The sequence below is a fragment of the Leptonotus elevatus genome, chromosome 3 (assembly GCF_054856555.1).
Source record: "Leptonotus elevatus isolate MCC_2025b chromosome 3, RoL_Lele_1.0, whole genome shotgun sequence".
In the NCBI taxonomy this organism is placed as follows: Eukaryota; Metazoa; Chordata; class Actinopteri; order Syngnathiformes; family Syngnathidae; genus Leptonotus; species Leptonotus elevatus.
This window is the reverse complement of record NC_141241.1, coordinates 6,164,726-6,186,076: the sequence shown is the minus strand read 5'-3', so window position 1 is coordinate 6,186,076 and position 21,351 is coordinate 6,164,726. Positions and strand designations below refer to the sequence as shown.

Here is a 21,351-nt window from a genome sequence, read left to right as displayed (position 1 = left end):
AAGGTGACCTATTCGCTATTTGTATTGGGTCAGCGGTGATGAGATTTCTCAGCTAATAGGAAACGCAGGAAAGACAGGGTTACACTTCTGTTCCCTCAAAGAAGGTACAAGGGGCCAATGCTTTAGTGTTGGCCTCTTCCCCTCTGACTCTTTTAAGTGTGTCCATGGTGCATTAATAATCTGTCAAACCATCTTTAGAAATAACCAGCAAGCCCATAAAAGACACAATCAAGTATAATCTCTGCCTCTAAAGCCCCAGTAACCACAAGAAATTACTTTATATAACCATACAAATACGCCCAAAACACTGACATTTAAAGACACTCATGCGACGGGCTGCTCTCTCGTATTCGTCTCCCACCCCGCACACCCACACCACCACTCACGCCTCTCCACCTGGGAGTACATGGACTCAAGATGTCAGTGTGACACATTTCCGCCAGTGTGCGAGCGAGCCGTTTCGTTTACTAATCTGGACAGGAAAGGAAGGAGAGTCGCGGAAAGGAAGAAAGAAAAGAAAGGCGCAGCACTCCACAATTCCATTCATCATCTTTGCAGCCTTGAGAGCGTATAAATAGTAAGATCTACTCAGAGTTAACATTGAGCCAGTATTTCTTCCGTGGTACTTTATTCATTAAGACTGCGCGCAGAGATCAATATGGCAGACATATACACTGTACTGTTGACAAGATAATCTCATCATTATGAATTTGGCTCGGGTCGTCAGTAACATGAGCAATTGCAACGGTTATCAGCGATGACAAGTGCTGGGAGAAAGAAAGGTTGAAACAAGAGCTCGGAAACGAGAGAGCTTGTTTCTTTATTTTCTTTTTATTAAAGCTCAGACGATAAAATGTTGTATTTCACTACAAAATATAGCATAGTCAATAAAAAAAAAGAACATACTAGGAATTGATCGGAAAGTTAAAAGCCCCGTAAGAGAATTCTCTGTAAGAAATAACACCGGTTTGGGACCAATTGAGTGAATCAGTGTAATGCGACAGAAAACGAGAAGACATATATTGCATTTTCATACTCCATTAGCATTCGCCATCATTGCGTCAACCCTAAAGAGCAGAAAAAAACAGTTTGTCATTTTCTGCCTAGCCACCATAGTTTTGTTATGGCAATATCGCATCAGGCCTGCCGACTCAGGCCGCTTTGTTGCTGCGAACACATGACAGTCACCACAAAGCGCAGTCGCTGTCATTTCCCTTCAGACACACACAGGGCTTTAGGCGTGGGAGTCACATTTCAAATTGGACTCCCTTCCACATGTAAGCAGCAGACAGTGGAAACGGTTACAGCCATACCCTCTGAGACACCTCAGACGAACAATCGTGCAAAAAATACATCGGCCGTATTTAAATACTCTTCAAATGGCACTGCTAATGGCAACATCGGGCAAACGTGATGGAGACCTCTGGTTCTACGTGGGTTAAAACATCTGTTTTACAGCCATTTGTTTTGATATGTACTTTGCTAAAATGAGAGCAAATGAGATGGTTTTCATGGTACCGGATATCCATTCAATCAATTAATCACATTACCGATGTAGCGGGAGAAGTGCTTAGCAATAAAAGACAAGGACAAGGACGGGGAGAGGGATAAATCATTTCCCTTCAACTAATGAGAGAGAAGGTGAGAACAGATCCACATAATTCCTTCGTCGAGCTGCATGGTGTTTCAGTAGCACATGTCTAGAGGGCAGAGTGTAGCTCTCTTACGTTGGACCCATGCCAAAGCACTGCGGAGTGAGATCCACTTTGTTTGACTTTGAAAGTGTTTGATTTACAGCTCGCAGACCCCGCTACTGCCAGTTCAAAGAATACATTGTCTGCATTGCATATTTGGCCTTCTGTGCGACGGACACCTTTTTTTTTTTGCACAATTATATGTTTAGCATTTGGGCTAAATGATGCAAGGTTACTGTCAGAGGTGGGCATTCCGTCAGTACTGACGGATTGTCTGTCAGTTCATTACAGACAAACGCCATTTTGCTGACTGTGTAATCGTCACAAGCCGAGTCGAGTACCGTCGGACCCCCCAGTCCGTCACTGGCTGACGCCCGTTCTGTTGACAAATGACGTACTGACGGAAAGTCCACCTCTGTCTGTTGATGCTAAAATAGTAGTGACAAATAAAATGACGGACTGACGATTAAAGTTTGGTTCGGTATGAAAAAATGACGGGCTGATAACGACAAGGGTGCCTAGATTCGCTGACAAATGTTGGACCAGCAAAATTTTGTTCAATTGCCCATCGTTATTGTATAAATATCTAGATAGGAGCATTCATGATCTTGATATCGCAAAATCAGCCGTTTCTACAATATAGATTTTTCCCACACGACAGTAAGCATTCGCCATTCACCAGTCCGTCATTATTTCAGCTTAGCCCAGTCCGTCATCATTGTTATTTTAACCGCCCTTCTGTCATCGTTAATTTGCTTGTCATCGCTATTTTAGGACCACCAGTAAAAAAAAAAAAAAAAAAAAATTATTACAAAGGTAACAGCACACAAAAAAAGTATAATTAATTATACTATTACTGTTCCTCATCCTGCTTTTTCTTCCCAAACTGCTCCTCATCTTTGATTTTCGGGTTAGTGACGGCTCAGGTGACTGCCGAAAATCGCTTCATCGGCGCTCATTCCGTCAATTGGCAGCCGGCCAGCAAAACAGGAGTCAGTTAGTGACAGACTGACCTTCCGTCAGTACTGATGGAAGTGGACACTGTGTTAGTGTCCAGCTCTTGTAGTCGCAAAGATCATTTTTATACTTAAATGTACAGGTAAGGCCAGACAACCATAAACCTCATTACCAGGTCACTCTTGAAAAAGAGATTTTTAATCTCAATGAGTTTTTTACCTCATTGAATAAAGGAAATGAAATTACATGTTTGCCATGGAAAAACAGGGTCAGAGTTAGCTAAACCAATGACAAATATCCAAGGGAGGGAGTAAGTAAAGTAATGAATGAAGGAAACACGCACGCCATACAGACAGGAGAAATTATAGATTGAGAATCTACACATTAAAAGGATTTAATTGAAAATAATACATCATCGTTCATAATTTGTTGCCATTTGGAAATACGAAATTTTGCCGATATCATTTAGCCCTAATAAGCACCGTCTATACCCATGTAAAATCATGCAGCTCCACCATCTGGCTACAGAAGGAGTGAACATTTCTCAAGGGGCAAAGGATTCCCGGGAAAGGCTATTCCAATTAAACAAACCAACAAGATTTAGTCCTTCAACCTAGCACTGCTAGCGATATCACCTGTGTGATTGCATATGTTGCATGTCAACACACCTGGCAGCGCAATTCAAGATTCCTGCACAGTGAATGTTTTGTTCTCGTGATTCATGTGACCTTTGTTGGCGCTATTGACTTCTTGGCTGACTTGTTCGAGCAAAATGCCAGCTGTGCGAGGGTAAATGCCTCAGGTCTCCTGGGGATATCAACATTTCATTTGGTCACAATCATTCATTTTTTTGTATGAGATTGCAGAAACAGCAGTGGCTGAGGGGTGTTTGTATTAAATAAGAAGACAAAGTGAAAAATCAGCAGGTAAAATGTAGGGCACATCTGGTCTGAGAGTACACACTAAGCAGCAAAAATAGGAAAATAACGGGACGTAAAACAAAGTCATGCAGTCTTCGTAGGTAGTAGTTAAAAGAAATTCAAATCATGCTGACACCAAAAACGGCAAACGACATTGACTTGAAACTCTGGCGTCAATAAATTAGACAGGGAGCCCCTGAAAATTTGCTTTCCCTCCTCCATGGATACACTGCCATTGCAGTTATTATCATGGCCATGACATCTCCAATGGGGCTGCTTCCTTTTGAACGAAGCTAATTGCTTTAATGTGTCCGGCCCATTTGAGTATCACACAGGCCAACTTGTGTTCTTATATCCGGTCTGTTTCTTGACACTTGTAAAACACAAAGAGTCTTTGTTTTCAACCTTTGCCAGATCAGGAAGTCTTTCATTTTAATGAAATTACAAAATGAACGCATGGCAAGTCCAACCTCTTGATAGATAAGAAACTCACATACACGCCAAAGAGCCAATGATCATGTTTCATTAAAATCATGAGCCTTTGGGTTTCTGCAAATATTTGAAACACATTTTACTCAAAGAATTGCAATCTGACAGCAAATATCTTCTATTATAGGATATTAAACAAATCTGACTGTAGTTACCTATAAGTGACAATGAATTTTTGAGTCAATACTACATTTACATTACTAACAAAACAAACCTCACTTTTACATCTGATTACTTTATTCACAGTGATTGCATTTCTGTGAGCTTGGGATATGCCTTTTCAAAATCAGTTACCTGGCAGACATTGATATAGACACTGAGTTGCAAGGGAATGTGGAATGTGTGAATATAAATCAGCTCAGTAAATGTTGTGGGCGCATGAAAAAAAAAAGACAGCAAAACAGAGCAGCGAGCTAATGTAAATACTAATAATATCTCGTACTTTTTTCCCCACAGTCAAGAGTAGCCACCTAATTTACATTGAAAACAAGCTTGTCTGGTAGTGTGACAGAAAAAAATAATAATACAATGATAGGAATAGAATAAACAAAACAAAAAGTCTGTTTTTTGTTTATTTAACAATGATATAATTTAGCGCGTGTCCCCAAATAAACACTTTGCAGCCTCACATCTTTTGTAAGGGATTTTGGAATACCGAGGAAAAGCAAAATTAACCGCACTAGACCCGTGCTTCTCAACTGTGGGAGTACACAAGTGACTTTAAAACAACTGCCAGGTCTGTTCTAAAAGTACACTTAGTTTTCCGAGGTAAACCTACCCACACCCCTCCACATGATATTTTATCCCATCCCACCGGAGACTCCAGAAGAGAGCGGCTATCTTAAGATGAAGGGGAAAAGAAAAATTAAATAAAGAGTGTTTTTCTAATCCATTGCCTCAGTGGTCTCTCAAGTGTGGGAGCAATTTCAATATAATATATGGCAGAGGATGTGATAAGACACGGGCCTGTTATGCACATCAGTGTGTTTGCGTGCTTGAGTGTGTGTGTGTGTCTTTCTCAGAGGAAGGGTGTTTCAAGGTTTGGACAAATGCAAGATTGTCACGCTCACAAAAGAGAAGAGGCTCTGGCTCGAATGGACTAAATCCTATGCCTGGAATACACAATGAAATTACACCCACCCACCCACACACATAAATCTGCCTGAATTATGCAGACTCAGACCATCCCTGGAAGAATTCATTTTAAAGATCCACTCTAGCAACATTGTTGATATGCATAAACACAACCATAAGAACTCAAAGGGGGCTAAACAATACCACAAATTCACGCAGTTCAAATTATTATATACTCACAGTTTAATGTATTTTATGGCTACCATACATTTGAAAAAAGGTTGAATCATTCATTATAGGATGTTTATGATTCAAATTAAATGGAGTGACTTTTAAACATTGTTTAAAAAATCATGCAATCACATTCCTGATGGTATACATTTACCAAAAGAGGGATGAGAATCTATTTTACCCCTTGAAAAAACGTACTTAAACTCACAGCAGAACGCTGCCACCCAAAGGCAGCGTTTACTTCCTCCATGTGGCATCTGTCACAATCTCCCACTTGGCCTTCCTACCACCTGCACCTTATTACCATAAAATTCCCCTCTTTCATCGCGGCAAATGTCTGTTCAATTAAAATTACAATTTATTCAAACAGCTGATGTGATCATTTATGGACGGCTAAACATCTCTACAAGCTTGGAGAAAATGAGTGCAACTTCCCCAAAGAATCTGCTGTGCTGAAGTGCTGAACCTCAACAATGGGGCCTTGTATCATGATTAGAATAAATCCGAATGACTACACGAAATGAAAACGCTCCGTATAAACACCTCAATCGGAAAAGGCTGAATCCAAATGGAATTTGATTCGGATTCACAAGGGTGTCTTTTATGTAAGGTTTTTCTTTTGCCAATCTGAACGAGCATCGGAATAGCTAAACTGCGTCCGGTCTATGCGTGCTCTGTTTTGACGTAAATGCGTCGTGATGTCGTCGCTTAAACACTTTAAAATGGTGGCGTCTTACCAAGTACTTAGAACTTTTCATTATCAAGATATTGCTTTAATATCTTAATATTTAACTATCACAACTACTGTCTTTAATAGATGAATGAACGTGACGTTCACATCGATCTCCGTGTGTCCCACGGATGTAGCAACACAGCTGATCTGCTTAACGTAGTCGAGCATGTAAACGTCAGATCGGAATGGATCCATGTCACATGTGAACAGGTGACAACAGATCTTCATTTGGAATGATAGCAATCGGAATGACAATTTTTTTTCCCCATGTAATGAGAAATAACATCCCCACCTGTACTGTTCATAAGGCCCATCACATGACATAGAGCATGCTCTTTCTTGAGTCACAGCCAACCTTCAGAGCTTTGAGGAATTTCGCAACAGATTGGTTTTAACCTTCATCCTGGACTAAGTAATTCCCTTCAACGCCTTAAGCAGCATTAAGCATCATTACGGTGCGTATCATTCATCTACTTATCCCTGGAATTCTCCTTGCAAATAAAATGAAGCTCTCCACTGGGCTGGTTGCCGGCCCAATTGTGACAACGATAAGGCATGTCAAGCTCTGCCGATATGCTCGTGTTATTCCTCTCTCCTAGCAATAGGCCAAGCAGTGCCTCTAAGCCGGTATGCGGCTTTAAAACATCATGAGAGACCAGGAGCAGTGTTGCGAGTGCTTTGCAGGTTTGCAGGGTGATGGCGGCGGTAGGCATGCAGGTGGATGTGAACCCAGCTACACCAAGTTGCCCTTGTGAAACTGAATGAGCAGGCGATATGCTCTTCCACTTCATACATTTATTTTTTTCCTTCACGAGCAACTGTAGTGACAGATGGGCTGTGAGGCCCGGGGATCGATGAAGAAGGAATTTTGTCTTTGTTTCCTGACATCTTTCTCCATTGCCACTTTGCTCTGACTCGGGTTACTTACTGTCCACATAAAGGGAGAACGGTGGCAGGGTGGAGATGAAAATGATATGCTTCTGTAAAGCCTCTGAAGAAACTTAATGCCTCAAGGCAACTCCCTCTACATTGGTTTCTCTTGAATAATACAATAGAGCACCCTACATAGTTCACACTTTCAGGGGACCCACTTAAAACAAGATACCACGGAGTGCCTTTGTTGCTGCTCCTGCTAGTTTTTTTCTACTACGATTCGGAAGAAGGATGAGAAAAGAGTGCACGCAGTGAGTGTGCAGAAATCTAATGCAGCATAATTCATCATCACAAAATAAAAAAATAAAAATAGTCACAAATGACCCCGTTTCCTCTGATGAGGAAGTCCGACTAACGCTCTTTGCGCTGGCCTTTGCCCTTTGCAGCTGGCTCACAATAGAAGCATGGTTGAGAGTGAGAACAACAGACATTGGCTTTCTTCCCTGGTGGGAACACGTCACAATTGATCGCGGTCAACATCACAGAAATGTCCAGCTCTTACAGGGGGTACAAACCACAACGGACAGCTTAACTAAGAGGCAAACGACATTGGCGAACTGGACACTACAAACATTAATTAATACAACAAGAAACTTAAGCTAACAAAAATCAAAGTTAGAAAATGTTGTGATGAAATACTTTAGAATTAATCTCACATTATACTAAGATAACTACACCTCAAGTGAACGACACAAAACAATGATACTAGACAAGAAAAAGAAAAACACGACGACGAAAGACTTGATCTGTTAAAAACTGACCATTGTCCTAGCATTACGTAGCGCTGCAGGCCTTAATCCCCGTCTGACACAACAGACTTCTAATGAGCTTAAGGCCAAAAGCCTCAGAGAATTTCACACATTAGAGACTTATATACCTACATACGCCACACAAAGATGCTTAAAGTAGCTGTAAAAATATCTTCAATCAGCTAATCTCTTCGTAGTTAATTCGAACAGAATTAATTCTAAATCTTAACAACTGTGATGAATGGAAATTACAATACAAGTAGTAAATACTAGTTTCTGACCGCCATTCAGGATGACTTTTAATATAGAACACCATGTAGCCTACATATTACTTTTTTCTGTGTACGGTACAGTATTTCATTTACCTTCCACATCCCCTTAAATTAGTTGAAAACTCTAAATTGCCCATCGATGTGAACATGGATAACATGAAAGGTTAACAGTCCCCAAGTGGGCTGCGATAAGACCAGGGTGCCGAGCTCAAGTCAGCTGGGACCGACCTAGTTACGTTAAAATTTAATAAATACGCTTACATTGGAAGGTGGTTATTATGCAACGGTTGAAAATGTTGCTATTGTGTTAGATTTTGTGAGAATGCAGCTTAGTCAAATTGATGATTGTTGAAAAACCTGATTTGAAAAGCCGGCCGTGACATATTTCAAACGCAAATAATTTGTGCGGATGTCACTAGATCAGCTGTGAGAGGGGACGGCAATATTTAATCCTTCTAATGCGCTTTGATTTTACCCCTCTCTCTAGTTCCTCTCTGCCTTTGGTTTCTTTATCTTTCATTGTACAAGACAAGTCACGTTGACAAGACCTGGACGCTTCGTGAAGTTGGCCACGTGGAAGTGGGAATAACAGTGTAGGAGAGTAGGGCAATTCCCCTTACCTGTATGATGGACATGCGGTTAGTAGGTGTGTCTGTGGTGCTGGTGACTGGGCCTGTGAAGCTGGTGTGGCATCCCACGTGGCCTTGGGGCACGCTGAGGTTATTGGAAGTGGGCTTAAGGTACATGACCTCTGACCTTGGTGAGCTGAGTGGCAGGCGTGTCTGGTAGTCAAAGTACATGGGAGAGGTGGCCAAGGAAGGACTGCTTACCACATTCATCACATTCATGGCATCCCGCTCCTCCACCTCGCTTTGCACCAGCATGATGTCGTTCTTGTTAATTTTCTTTTTCTTGCTTTTCCCCAGTTGTGGATGGGAATATTCTGCGATGCGACAGTTATAGGTTCGTATCTCCTTGTTTTCCCGCTTGCATTTGACCGCGATGGTGACCATGGCAGCCAGAAGCATGATTGATATTATACTGAGGGTTACAATGAGGGGCAGCGACATGTCCCAGTTCTGATTGTCGTCAACATGCAGGAGTCCATCAGCAGGCTGTCCATTGGATGCCTTGATGATAAGCCGAGCAGCCGCGGTCAGGGTTGGCTTGCCGTGGTCTGCTACACGGATAATAAGCTCGACAATGGGAGTTACATTATCCCAGAATGGTTGGGCCGTTCGCACTTCGCCGGTCACTGGATCTATATCAAAAAGGTGCTCTTCATTCCCATCCGTGATCTCATAGGTGAGCCTCCCGCTCTCACCGTAGTCATTGTCCACTGCTCTCACTGTGGTGACAATGTAGCCAACACCAACATTCCGCGGCACGTGGATTTCAGCGGTGTCATTTTGTAGAAGGGGTAGAACGATGACAGGTATGTTGTCATTGACATCCAAAACGCTGATGCGCACTGTAGCGTTGCTCTCTAGGTGTGGCGATCCAGAATCTCGGGCAAGAACCTTGAAATCAAAATATTTGATTTGCTCATAGTTGAACGACCTCACCGCATATATGGCTCCGTTGGCAGCGTTCACATTGACATACGTATTGACATCACCTCCGCTCACATTGGAGTTAACAATGCTGTAGTACACAGTGCCATTCTGGCCTAGATCTGGGTCATGTGCAAGGACATTACCCAAGAACTCTCCCGGAATGTTGTTCTCTGGTATCTGGAGAAGATAAACTGTCTTGGTAAAGCGGGGGACGTTGTCATTCTCATCCAGAATCTTTACAGTGAAGGATTTTGTGGAGTTTAGGGGAGGAATACCATTGTCTTTAGCCACGATGGTGACATTATACTCATCTTGTGTCTCTCTGTCCAATGGCCTGTCTGTCACAACTGTGTAGAAGTTATCGTAGTTCTCCTCTAGTTTAAAAGGGACATTACCCAGCACTCTGCATTGAAGCTGCCCATTCCTGCCAGAGTCCTTGTCTGTGACACGAACCAATGCAATGACAGTGCCTGGAGGTGCCGCTTCGCTGATAGCTCCCTGTCTTACGGACACAAAGCCAATAGAGGGCCAGTTATCATTCCTGTCCAGCACTTTAACAGTGACTTTACAATGGCCTGGGATCGGATTGGGTCCGAGGTCCTTTGCCTGTACGTCAATCTCAATAACTGGGCTCTCCTCATAGTCTATTTCACCCTGAATCTTTATGACCCCTGTTCTGGGATCTATTGAGAACAGCTCCCGGATTCTCTCCGGGGCATAGCCACTAAAAGAATAGACTACTTGTCCATTGTTGCCTTCATCGGGATCTGTGGCGTTTAAATTGATCAAGACTTTACCAGGAGGTGAATTTTCGGGAATTTCAACAACATAGGAGGGCTGATCAAACACGGGGCTGTTGTCATTTGAATCAATAACTTTAACATTTATCTGCATGGTACCTGACCTTGGATATTCCCCGCCATCAGTGGCTGACAATATAAGAGTGTGATGGCTTCTTTCTTCCCGGTCCAATGGTCTTTGAATAACCAGTTCTGGGAACTTAGTTCCATCCCCGCGGGATTTTACCTCCAAAGAAAATAGATTGTAGTCATCGCGTGTTATCTGATAGGTTTTCAGACCATTTTCGCCTGCATCTGGATCATGTGCACTGGTCAAAGGAAAGCGCGTCCCTGGAACTGCATTTTCAGATATGTCAATATCAATCTGATCCGAAGGGAAAATGGGCGAGTTGTCATTAATGTCTTGGATGTCTATTTTGATCATGCAGATCTCCTTGTCATTGGCGAACACTTCCATTGAGAGCTGGCACTTTGGGTTTCTCTTGCACAATATTTCCCTGTCAATGCGTTGCTTTGTATAGAGTAGTCCACTCTGTGGGTCAACATCCATGAGATGGGGTGCTGAATTTTCCAACACCCTGAAGTTGGCTTTCTTTCCCTGCCCTCCCTGCCCAATCTGTTCCAGTCCAAGTCTGGCATCTTTGGCAATGTTTCCAATTACTGTTCCCGGACCTTGTTCCTCTGGGACAGAGTAATTCAAGTTTTTCAATGTCAGGGCTTGAGCCCATAAGAGGAGGAAAAAGAAAATAGAAAGATACATCCCCACTCCGTAGTCGCGGCAAAAATCTGTGTTGTCTATGTTCCGCCTTTGACCTGTCGATATCTTGTTAAATCTGTGTATTATTATTTAGGATCAAATGAAGAGTCCAGTTCATCATGTGAGGTCTTGGCATTTGTCTTGGTAGATTGTGTGTGATCTGTTGCGCTCCTCCGCTGCCTCTCCCGGCAATCTGTGGTGCTGAACGCCTAATTCATATTCCACGGAGCACTCAGACTCATCTGAGCAATGATCATGAGCCACTCTCCAAATTTAATACTCATTGTAAACAAAATTTGATACCACCTAGAAGGAAGCACAAAAAAAAATAGATGTTATGTTTATGTCGGTTAGTTAGTGGAAGGTAGACAGAAAACATTGGAAATTTTATCCGGGGGAAATAAGATCCACCATTGAGCCAAAATGGAAACAAGGCTCATATGTAATTCATCTCCACAATTATGGGGGGAGCGTGCCAATTAGTTAACCTTGGAAAGGCACTGCACATTTCTGATACTCTGATAAATAATGATCCCCCCCTTGAATGTCACTTAGTACTTAGATCACATCAAACGTAACATTTAGAATGCATTTTGAAGTCAATCGCTAAACCTTTAAGCCCTACCTGGCCATTCACCTACAGTATATGTGTGTGGGGGGGCACTGGATGAATGCAGTCTAACTTTAATGATGTGGTGACTATGCGGGAACACAACAGGAGATTGGCCTATTGTGACGGCTATTTGAATAAGTGAGTATAAAATGAGCCTCTTACACGCATTAACAAATCCGCATAATCCGGATATTTAAAATGAGCCTCATAAAAATTCAAAAAACGAGCTGCCAGCCATCAGCAGAACCGTGTAATTCTCTCCTCTGGTGCTCTGTGTCTTTCTCTGCAAGACTCAACTGTAAAAGCTGTTGCTCCTCATACTCCCTTAAAAAAATGAGGATAAAGCTAGAGAACACACAAGCACGATTTAAGGACACATACACACATGTACACAAACAAAAGGTAACTTACCCATATAAATTGATAGAATAATCCCCAAAACAGCACCAAAAAAAATTAATTAAAAAAAGTAAAGATCCAAAAGTCAATTCCTAAATGGGTTTGGGTGAGTTTGACCCCTTTAAAATGAGTGTGTATCCCGTTTGGTTGCAGGCTACAATGCACCGCAGTGTAAATAAATAAATAAATAAATTAAAACGGCTTCAGAAAAGTCTGACTGTGATGTCAATGAGCTCAAGTCCTCTCTTGCTGTGTGATTAGGATGCAGAGGCTCTTCCTTCTGCGAACAGTGAGTCACCTTTGTTCAAGAAACGACGGGCATCCAGATGCGCGGCAAGGTAAGATCCAAAGTGAAAAGGGCGACCGGTCAATGGGTTGTGCCCGGTTCGAATCGGCAGCAAGCAAGAAGCAGCGGCGGCAGCAGCAGCGGCGGTGTGGTGTCCTTGCCCGGCGTCCTCATCCAAAGTGCGGAGGAGGGGAGAGGCAACAGTTCGCCCGCATTCTGGATCAACTCAATGGGCCGTTCCAACAGAACCGGTGAGTTCTCGGCTGTGCAAAAGCAAGCTGTTACAAAGTGTGTTGTGCACGTTTGGACGGGTCCTGAGTTACAAAGAGAGCTTCCGAGCATAGAATGAACTCCGTGCACGAACACGCTGCATTAAAACGTTGCCTGCGCTCATGAGGCAGCCAATCGCGTCGAGGGGGCGGGGCAAGAAGGAGGGATTCAAACGCAAGCACCAGCCCGGACTACAAATGATGGGCTGCTCGTTGGCCACCCGCACTTCATGTTATTTTTCAAAAAAGGGAAAGAAAGAAAAACACCTCACTGCTCATTTAACGTCATTGTTGACACGATCCAATAAGCCAGCAGATGCTACGTGCGGACGAAAAAGAAACGTCCGTTAAACCGTTAGGCAATTATTTCACTATGAATAGATTTGTAAACACAACCTTTTATTTAAAAAAAAAAAACTAAACATATCAATGGATTCATAGCACAGGAGCAACTCAGTTATACACATTTTTAGTCATGAGTGTGTTTACTATACACAGTACTTGAATGTTGATGTGAGATGGAAAGAGTGTCTTGGTAATTCTTCAGTAGCCAGTTTATCTTCGCGAAATCTAATTACTTTCACCAGCTCTTTAAAGCAATGAAATGGTACAGGGTCTTGAGATTTTCATCTCACTATTATGCCAGCATTCATCAATCCATCACTCCCCTGGAAATGAGCATAAAACATCCAGTCACAAGAAAAAAAAGAAGAAAAAAAACAGATTTCAAAGCAACACTCTCAAGAAGACTGCTCTTGCAATCGTTTTCTGTGGTAATGGAAAATATGCACTCAACTGAATATGTGATATACATTGATATGAAGGACCAGTAGCATGGTTAGAGCTACTTTAGGGGGGCTTCACCCCCCTTCACCCCCCCCCCCAGCACTCTATATATATTTATTTTGTTTAACAACAACCTTCATTTGTTATTGCTAAAGTATGTTCAGCATTAATCTTGTAGTCTACGAGCACATACATGCATGTCAACCTTTTTGACCTCTCAGTCTGACATGAGCCAGTGACAAGTGTCGGAATCATTCATTAGTCTGATGGGGACTAACACTCATTATGAAACAGCGTGTTTGATGTACAAATGCCACATTGTTGATAAGTGATGAAAGTAAATGTCACATCACGGTGTCCCTATCTGCATATAAAGTTGCGCGTGCTGTCTTGTCTGTTGAAGCATGATGCATAATGATATGTTCACTGTTTGTACCTGATGCCCTCTGAGAGTCATTTGGGAATTTCTAGAATAGCATAAGCAGAGATGAGACGCAAAGCTTCAACATGGTTTTACAATATGATTCGCATCTTGTCGGAGCAATCAGTCAATTTAACCTTGAATTAATTTGAGCAATCCTATTTCCTTTAAATCGCGTTGCTGGAGTGCTCCAGTTTTTTTTGTGTTTTTTCAATATAATGCTTTGCAGAAAGTTTCAACAATGACTGGAAAAAGTCCTGGCAATTTTCTCAGAAATAAACGAATCTAATCGCCAGGTACTATGCAATTCACCCCCCTAATATATATATATATATATATATATATATATATATATGCATATATATATATATATATATATATATATATATGCATATATATATATATGCATATATATATATATATATATATATATATATGCATATATATATATATATATATATATATATATATGCATATATATATATATGCATATATATATATATATATGCATATATATATATATATATATATGCATATATATATATATGCATATATATATGCATATATTATATGCATATATATATATATTATATGCATATATATATGCATATATTATATGCATATATATATATATATTATATGCATATATATATATATATATTATATGCATATATATATATATGCATGTATATATATATATATATGCATATATATTATATGCATATATATATATTATATGCATATATATATATATATATTATATGCATATATATATATTATATGCATATATATTATATGCATATATATATATATATATGCATATATATTATATGCATATATATATATATGCATATATATATATGCATATATATATATTATATGCATATATATATATATATGCATATATATATATGCATATATATATATATATATGCATATATATATATATATATATGCATATATATTATATGCATATATATATATTATATGCATATATATATATATATATATATATATATGCATATATATTATATGCATATATATATATATTATATGCATATATATATATATATTTATATATATATATATATATCTCTTTCTAAGGAGAAACTTTTCTTGTTCTCATGAAAAATGTTCTAATAAGGACGAGAAACATTCTCGTTTGAACAAAAAAGTTTCTCGTTAGGATGAGAAAGTAGTCCATTGCATGCACAAGAAACTTTCTCGTCCTAATGAGAACATATTACACCCCGCCCCCATCTCACCTTAGGGGTTCTGTACAATGTCAATGCTTCTTGTTGCCATTTTATTTAAGGTTATATTTAGCTTATAACAGAAAATTCTATGAGATACTATATTTCTATTCCAATCACAGCTTACTTTAGTCCAGTTTGGACAGACCAAATTGACAAGAAAATTGAGGTTGGTATTAATTTTAGCATTTGATAACAAATGCATTATTCTGTTAGTAGGAGCAGGGCCGGCCGTGGGCATAGGAGAACTAGGCAGTCGTCGAGGGCTCCATCTAGTGAAGGTTTCCCCTCAGGTATTCAAAAATAAAATATGTTTTACAGCATATATATTTTATATAATAATTGGTTTTTCGGTTTGTTTTGGTGTGGTTTATTAAACATATAAACGTAGGAAGAAGTACAAGAACTTATCTAATCCTACCCCCACTAATTTATATCATGTACAATAAGTTATTATATTTAATAATAAATCATTAAAATAGAAAAGAAAGCAAATGAAGAAAAAAAAACGAATAGTGGAAAATAAATGCATTGCTTACACTAAAACAAGTAAACAATAAAATAAAGCCCTACATATACAATCAACTAATCACAATATGATACATTTCCAAAAATGAATTGTTGTACATAGATAAGCACATACAGCATAACTTCTAATAAATGACCATGAGATCATGACCTGGCACCCTGAACCTGACCCGCTGCTGCTGTTTACAGTGAAAGGTAGGTGGAGGGGTCGGGCATCATCTCAGCGTGTTCGCGGTATTGATGTATGGATGGCACGCTTTTACAAAAAACTTTTACAATGAAAAGGTCCAAGTCCCTCAGGTGCTGCATTAAGAAAGTGGCGAAAGGAAGAGGAGGGAAAAACAGGCCCAGGGTCTATAAAAATAAACATGAAAATAGCGTTAGCTTCTTAGCTTGCTTGTAACTTGTTTACTCTGCTACTTTGCGCATCAGAGCGGGGCAAAGCTTGCTGGCTTTAAAATAAAGCAGTCAGTCCAGTCCAGATAACTGCAAATAAATTTGCATGAATCATTGTTTTACATAACCACGTTAATTTATGCAAGATAAGAATTTTGAGCTGGTTTAATGTAAATGAATACATTATAAAGGCATACTGAAGTTTTTTGCACCAAAGTGTTACTTTATCTAAATTTGTATATTCATACAGAGATGGGCGCGTCAATACATTTTGAGCATCCGCCATTCGGCAATCGTCAACAGTCAGGACGCCCTTCCGTCATCGTCAATATTTCAAGATGAACCGTCAATCCGTCATTCGTTGATTGCTCATCAAAATGAGCGTCCATAAATGTTTCTGGGCATCCATCAATGTTACGTCATCATCAATCCGTCACCAAAACGAGACGTCCGTCATTGACGGATTGCCGAATTTATCGATGGATTGACGATTACATCGACGGATGAAAACCAGCCTCTGTCATGCGTCAAGTTCATCCATTTTTTGAAGTTTCCCGTCCGTCACTTTCGCCTAGGGCACCAAATGACCTCCCTGAGTAGGAGTTAGTTGGCAAGTAGAGTCCTGGGAAAATAGCCTTCCTTGCTATGCTGCTGCAAAACATTGTTAGGTTCAGAGGCAAGCTGAACTGAGATGCAGTTGTGATAACCACACTAACACCATTCCGTCTGTTTTATATGATATGATAATTAAGATACTTTTTAGTCGTGAAGATGCTCAGTGTTTAGTCTGTCTATGAACTTTTCATTTATTTACCACCTCAGACAAGAAAACAGCACAACTGACATTTCCATTGGGATGTTTTTTTCAGCAGCAAAATGTCACCTGTTTGACATAAACTCACCAATTGTCTCGCACTAATTTTTTTCCATGTTGCAATCTGAATCTGTTTCTCTCTTTGCAGTGTTTAGAGCTGCAAGATATTTTGAGTGTACATGTGTTTATTTGCCTGTGTTATGATAAAAGTTTGGCACAGAGGATATTTAAAGCGGTTGCTCTTTGCGGTGTGTCAACACAAGCGACTCCTTGGATAAACGTTTGGATGGCAGGGTGATATCACATGTATTTGACATTTACAGCAGCAAAATGAAAAATACACTTATACTTTGGATGTGTGAATTATTGGCAGAGGAAGCATGAATAAAACAGCAATTTTCGCCATTTTATCTGCTCTCCACCTGTCTTGCCGTAACATTTTTAGACTCCTTTGAGAGAAATCCAAACATAGTCTTGCAAAAAAAACACATCTAATGATAAAAGTGATGCTCATTTTCAAAAAGGGTAAAAACCCACGTAAAATATGGCACCAAATAATTTCAGTTCTCGAAATGCTATAAAAGTCTTGAGGTGTGAATATTTTGTGCTCCCTTTATGACTCGCAGTCACTTTTTGTGTTGCACCATTGACAGGAATAGGGACGAAAAGTAGTTGCATGTAGAATATAAATAGAGCTTGAAAGACAAGTACGTGCGTTTGTTTGAGGTACATGCCTCCGAGGTTCATTGAAATTTCAACCTCAATAATAACATTTCCACACATGCTTGATGTATTTTCCTGTGTCAGTGAGGATTAGAAAAGTTCAATAAAAAGTAATAAGTCGGATGAGGTAAAACACTCTTGCATCTTAAACCCTCAATTTTGTTTGAGCATTGATATACAGCTCATGAAGGAAGAATTGATCGTTCTCACTTGTGTCCTATTTTTTGGTGCATTATGCCTGTCTGGGTACTTTTCTCGGTCAGTTTTTGTACAAATAAATACGGGCATACGAAATTATGAATCCAGAAATGCATGCCCACCCATGTACACGTGCATCAGGCTATATATATATATATATATATATATATATATATATATATATATATATATAAATATATATATATATATATATATATATATATATATATATATATATAAATAAATATATATATATATATATATATAAATAAATATATATATATATATATATATATATAAATAAATATATATATATATAAATATAAATAAATATATATATATATATATATATATAAATATATATATATAAATAAATAAATATATATATATATATATATAAATTAAAAAACATTAGTTCAAAATAGCAGGAAAAATTATTAGTGCCTGTAACAGAGACTGTAGACACAAACTAAAGATGTGGAAATTATGTATATTTTAAGACAGTACCTAACAGAAAGTCATTTATAGCAATGACTGTCTGTACACATGCAAAAACAAGAAAGAAAGGATTCTGCAAGGGATATAAAAAAAAAAAGAGCTGATAATAGGAAATCCCAGAGCCATTTTGTATTTTCTCCTAAAAGTTGGCCAACGGCAATTTTAGAAATTCCTCAAAAACACGTTTTGTGACACTTTTTACTTGGAGAGCTGCAAGAAAAAAATATGGCTCCGAGAAAATACACAGTTATCTCCTTATTGAAATGTTATCACAACACTGTCAACAGTGTTGATGTTTGTGGCAAGTTAAAACTTGTATTCAGGGCAATAACTTCAAGTCCAAGCTCAGCTGGCAGAGGTTCTCTGCAACCTTGCACAAGATGGATGGATATCTCTGCCAATGATTGAGATGACATTTTTCACTACTGTTCTCTTAATAGGTTGGTTTATGATCATTGTTAACAAACTCTTCAACTCACTATGTTGATTGTTCCATGTAGAGCGAAATAATGTCCTGGGAATATTATTTTTATATTAATGTATTTTGTTGTGGGGAGGCATGAAATAAGAGATGCATTTAATCCACCCCCTTAAGGTTGAGATCTGGCGACGGGTCTTCACCCATACTAATATCACAATATAAAACTATCTGGTCTATTAAATTGCCATTTTCTCATGTTAATTATGTTGAAGGAAGTGATTTAACCGCTAAAAGTAGCAACAATAAAAGTGGACTGCAAATGGCACAAGGTCTTAGTGCAGTGCTACTTTACACATGCTGTCAAAATGAAAGGTTGCGTACTGTACTGGAACAAGCACACTGGACAAAAAATACTTCAAATGAGTGTATCTATTTTTTTTTTTGAGCTCATAACCTCACATTCAGCATACCATTTTAAACATGTCATATGTCAGTGGTGCTTCTGTTGGCCAGCTACATACTTCCAGTTTGGTTACTACACTACATTGTTTCCCACTGATCGTCCGTCCAGCCATGCATGCTGACTTACTTTCTGTTCTTTGTGCATTTAGGATAAAAAGAAAAAATAAGAACGTGAACTACTTTGCATAGAAATAGACCAAAACGATTAAATCATATAGGCCACTGCATTATTAATGGTAATTCAGAAAGAACAAGAGTTACAGGATTGCTGAGAATGATCAACCAGTTTATATAGGTGACCTAGTAAAGTGTCTATAATTGACTTGAGCTCTTTCTATTTTCTATACGTGTAGGTAGTAATTCAGTCGTTTCCTCATTTTGATTCTTATCTTACTTCTCATATCGCAACCAGTCCTCCCCTGCCTATTTCTTCCACCCATCCTTCTCTGCGCCCTCCATCACAGTCACCCCTACAGAGAACAGGTGTATCTGTCTCTCCCCTGATGAGTTTATTACTCTGAAGTGTCTCCATGGCCCCAGTGGACCCCCCGCCTCCTAATACGCTTAGGCCTTACAGCTTATGTCAGCCCAAGTGGGTGGTCTGACAGCGCGCACCACTTGATCAAACCATCCACATCTGGTCAGTACTCACTCTGGCCTGCCTGGATGTCATGGCGACGGAAAGATCTTGGAATGAACCTCTCATGTCCTCCACTGCTGCACTCACACGCGCCGACTAAAAGGTGAGGCAAAGGACGGTGTTCTGGCACTGGATTTTCAGACCTGGCAACTCTTTTCCGCGTGTGCTTGACATGAACTTGCTTTATTAACCACAGTTGTTTTTTTCCAAACACAGTGGGATTGACGGACAGTTAGAACTGCAGAACGGAACATTGGCATCTTTTCTGGCTCCTTTCACCCCGGTTGGTACTATGAAAACAATGCACACCAAAACCGGCATCCATACCAATTATATCCTTGTCATTAACCTTTTAAATAGATGACTGGCAATTTGCAAGAAGTGGGTAGAGTAGCCAAAAATGTACTCCAATAAGAGTACTGTTAGAATAGAGATGGATAACTGGGCAATTGCAATTTTATTTATTTATTTACGAAAAAAGTATTTTTGCAGCCGTATACGGGAAGTCCCCTAATTTGATTTCCTTTGGAATTTGTTGCCATTTCTTGGTCCTATTGTAGAGGTCATATTTTAAAGAACTTCTCCTAAAGAATTTAGCCAATCGTCATCAATCTTGCCGCGTTTTCATCTTAAGATGTGTAACAAAAGCTTTCTATTTTGTCGCACGCTGTTACCATGGCGATGCACTGTTTGTAAAGAAAAAAATTATGCTGTTTTTTGAGGGTCTAAACATGGGTAAAAACTAATGAAACTTTGCACACACGTCAGACTTGTCATGAACATCAATAAGCTTGAGATTTTCTGTGCAATTTTCAATATATGGCTCAATAGCGCCCTCTAGAATTGTTTTTAAAATATGTGTACGTTGATGGATTAATTCAATTTGTGATGCTGTCATGAAATAAAGTGTATCCCCCATGTGGACCACTAGCACACATCCATCACCAAAGGATTTCAGAGACGATGCAAATGGAAGGTCAATTTTTGCTTCCCATCAAACAAGAAATGAACTTACCCTCAATTCACCGTGTCTTATTTACTCTCTTTTTTTTTTGCCCTTGCAGAATTTATTTTCAGTCTTCCACTTGAAAATTATGCCCCAAGCCTACAAACAAACAATACCTCCAGATGATATCAAAGCAGCTGAAAGCAAAATAAACACTGCAACCATCTTTTTTTTTTCTATTTCACAAGAATGGTGCCATGCCCTCCCTCTGTGGCGAATCAGAATCAGCGGAGATGGACATTGAATCCATCACAGCTGCAATCATGTTTGTAGGTTGTCAGAGGCGAGTATGCATACTGTATGACTTGCAGGTGTGCACAACAACGGTATCGATGTGCATGATGGTGTTGCAATGTTTTTCACATGACAAACAACATTCATGCTTCTTTTATTCCACGCATTTCCCAGACTCATATTTGTATTTCTATCTTATTGGTATCATTATTACGAGCAGCTGAGATGTAGTTGGTTAT

General features: G+C 39.4%; 1 protein-coding gene across 3 annotated transcripts in view; it reads right to left on the bottom strand.

Moving 5' to 3' along the window:
- Window positions 1-12,796, bottom strand: part of pcdh17 (protocadherin 17) — a 55,332-nt gene extending 42,536 nt beyond the window's left edge. For 2 of the 3 annotated variants that reach the window (XM_086071895.1, XM_086071896.1), the window contains exons 1-2: window positions 12,190-12,796; window positions 8,673-11,471 (exon numbers count right to left, since the gene is read on the bottom strand). In XM_086071895.1, the coding sequence (XP_085928021.1) occupies window positions 8,673-11,168 (2,496 nt within the window). In that variant the 5' untranslated portion in view covers window positions 11,169-11,471; window positions 12,190-12,796. The remainder of the gene's footprint in view (window positions 1-8,672; window positions 11,472-12,189) is intronic. The other variant, XM_086071897.1, reaches the window with a different exon arrangement.
- Window positions 12,797-21,351: the final 8,555 nt, after the last annotated feature.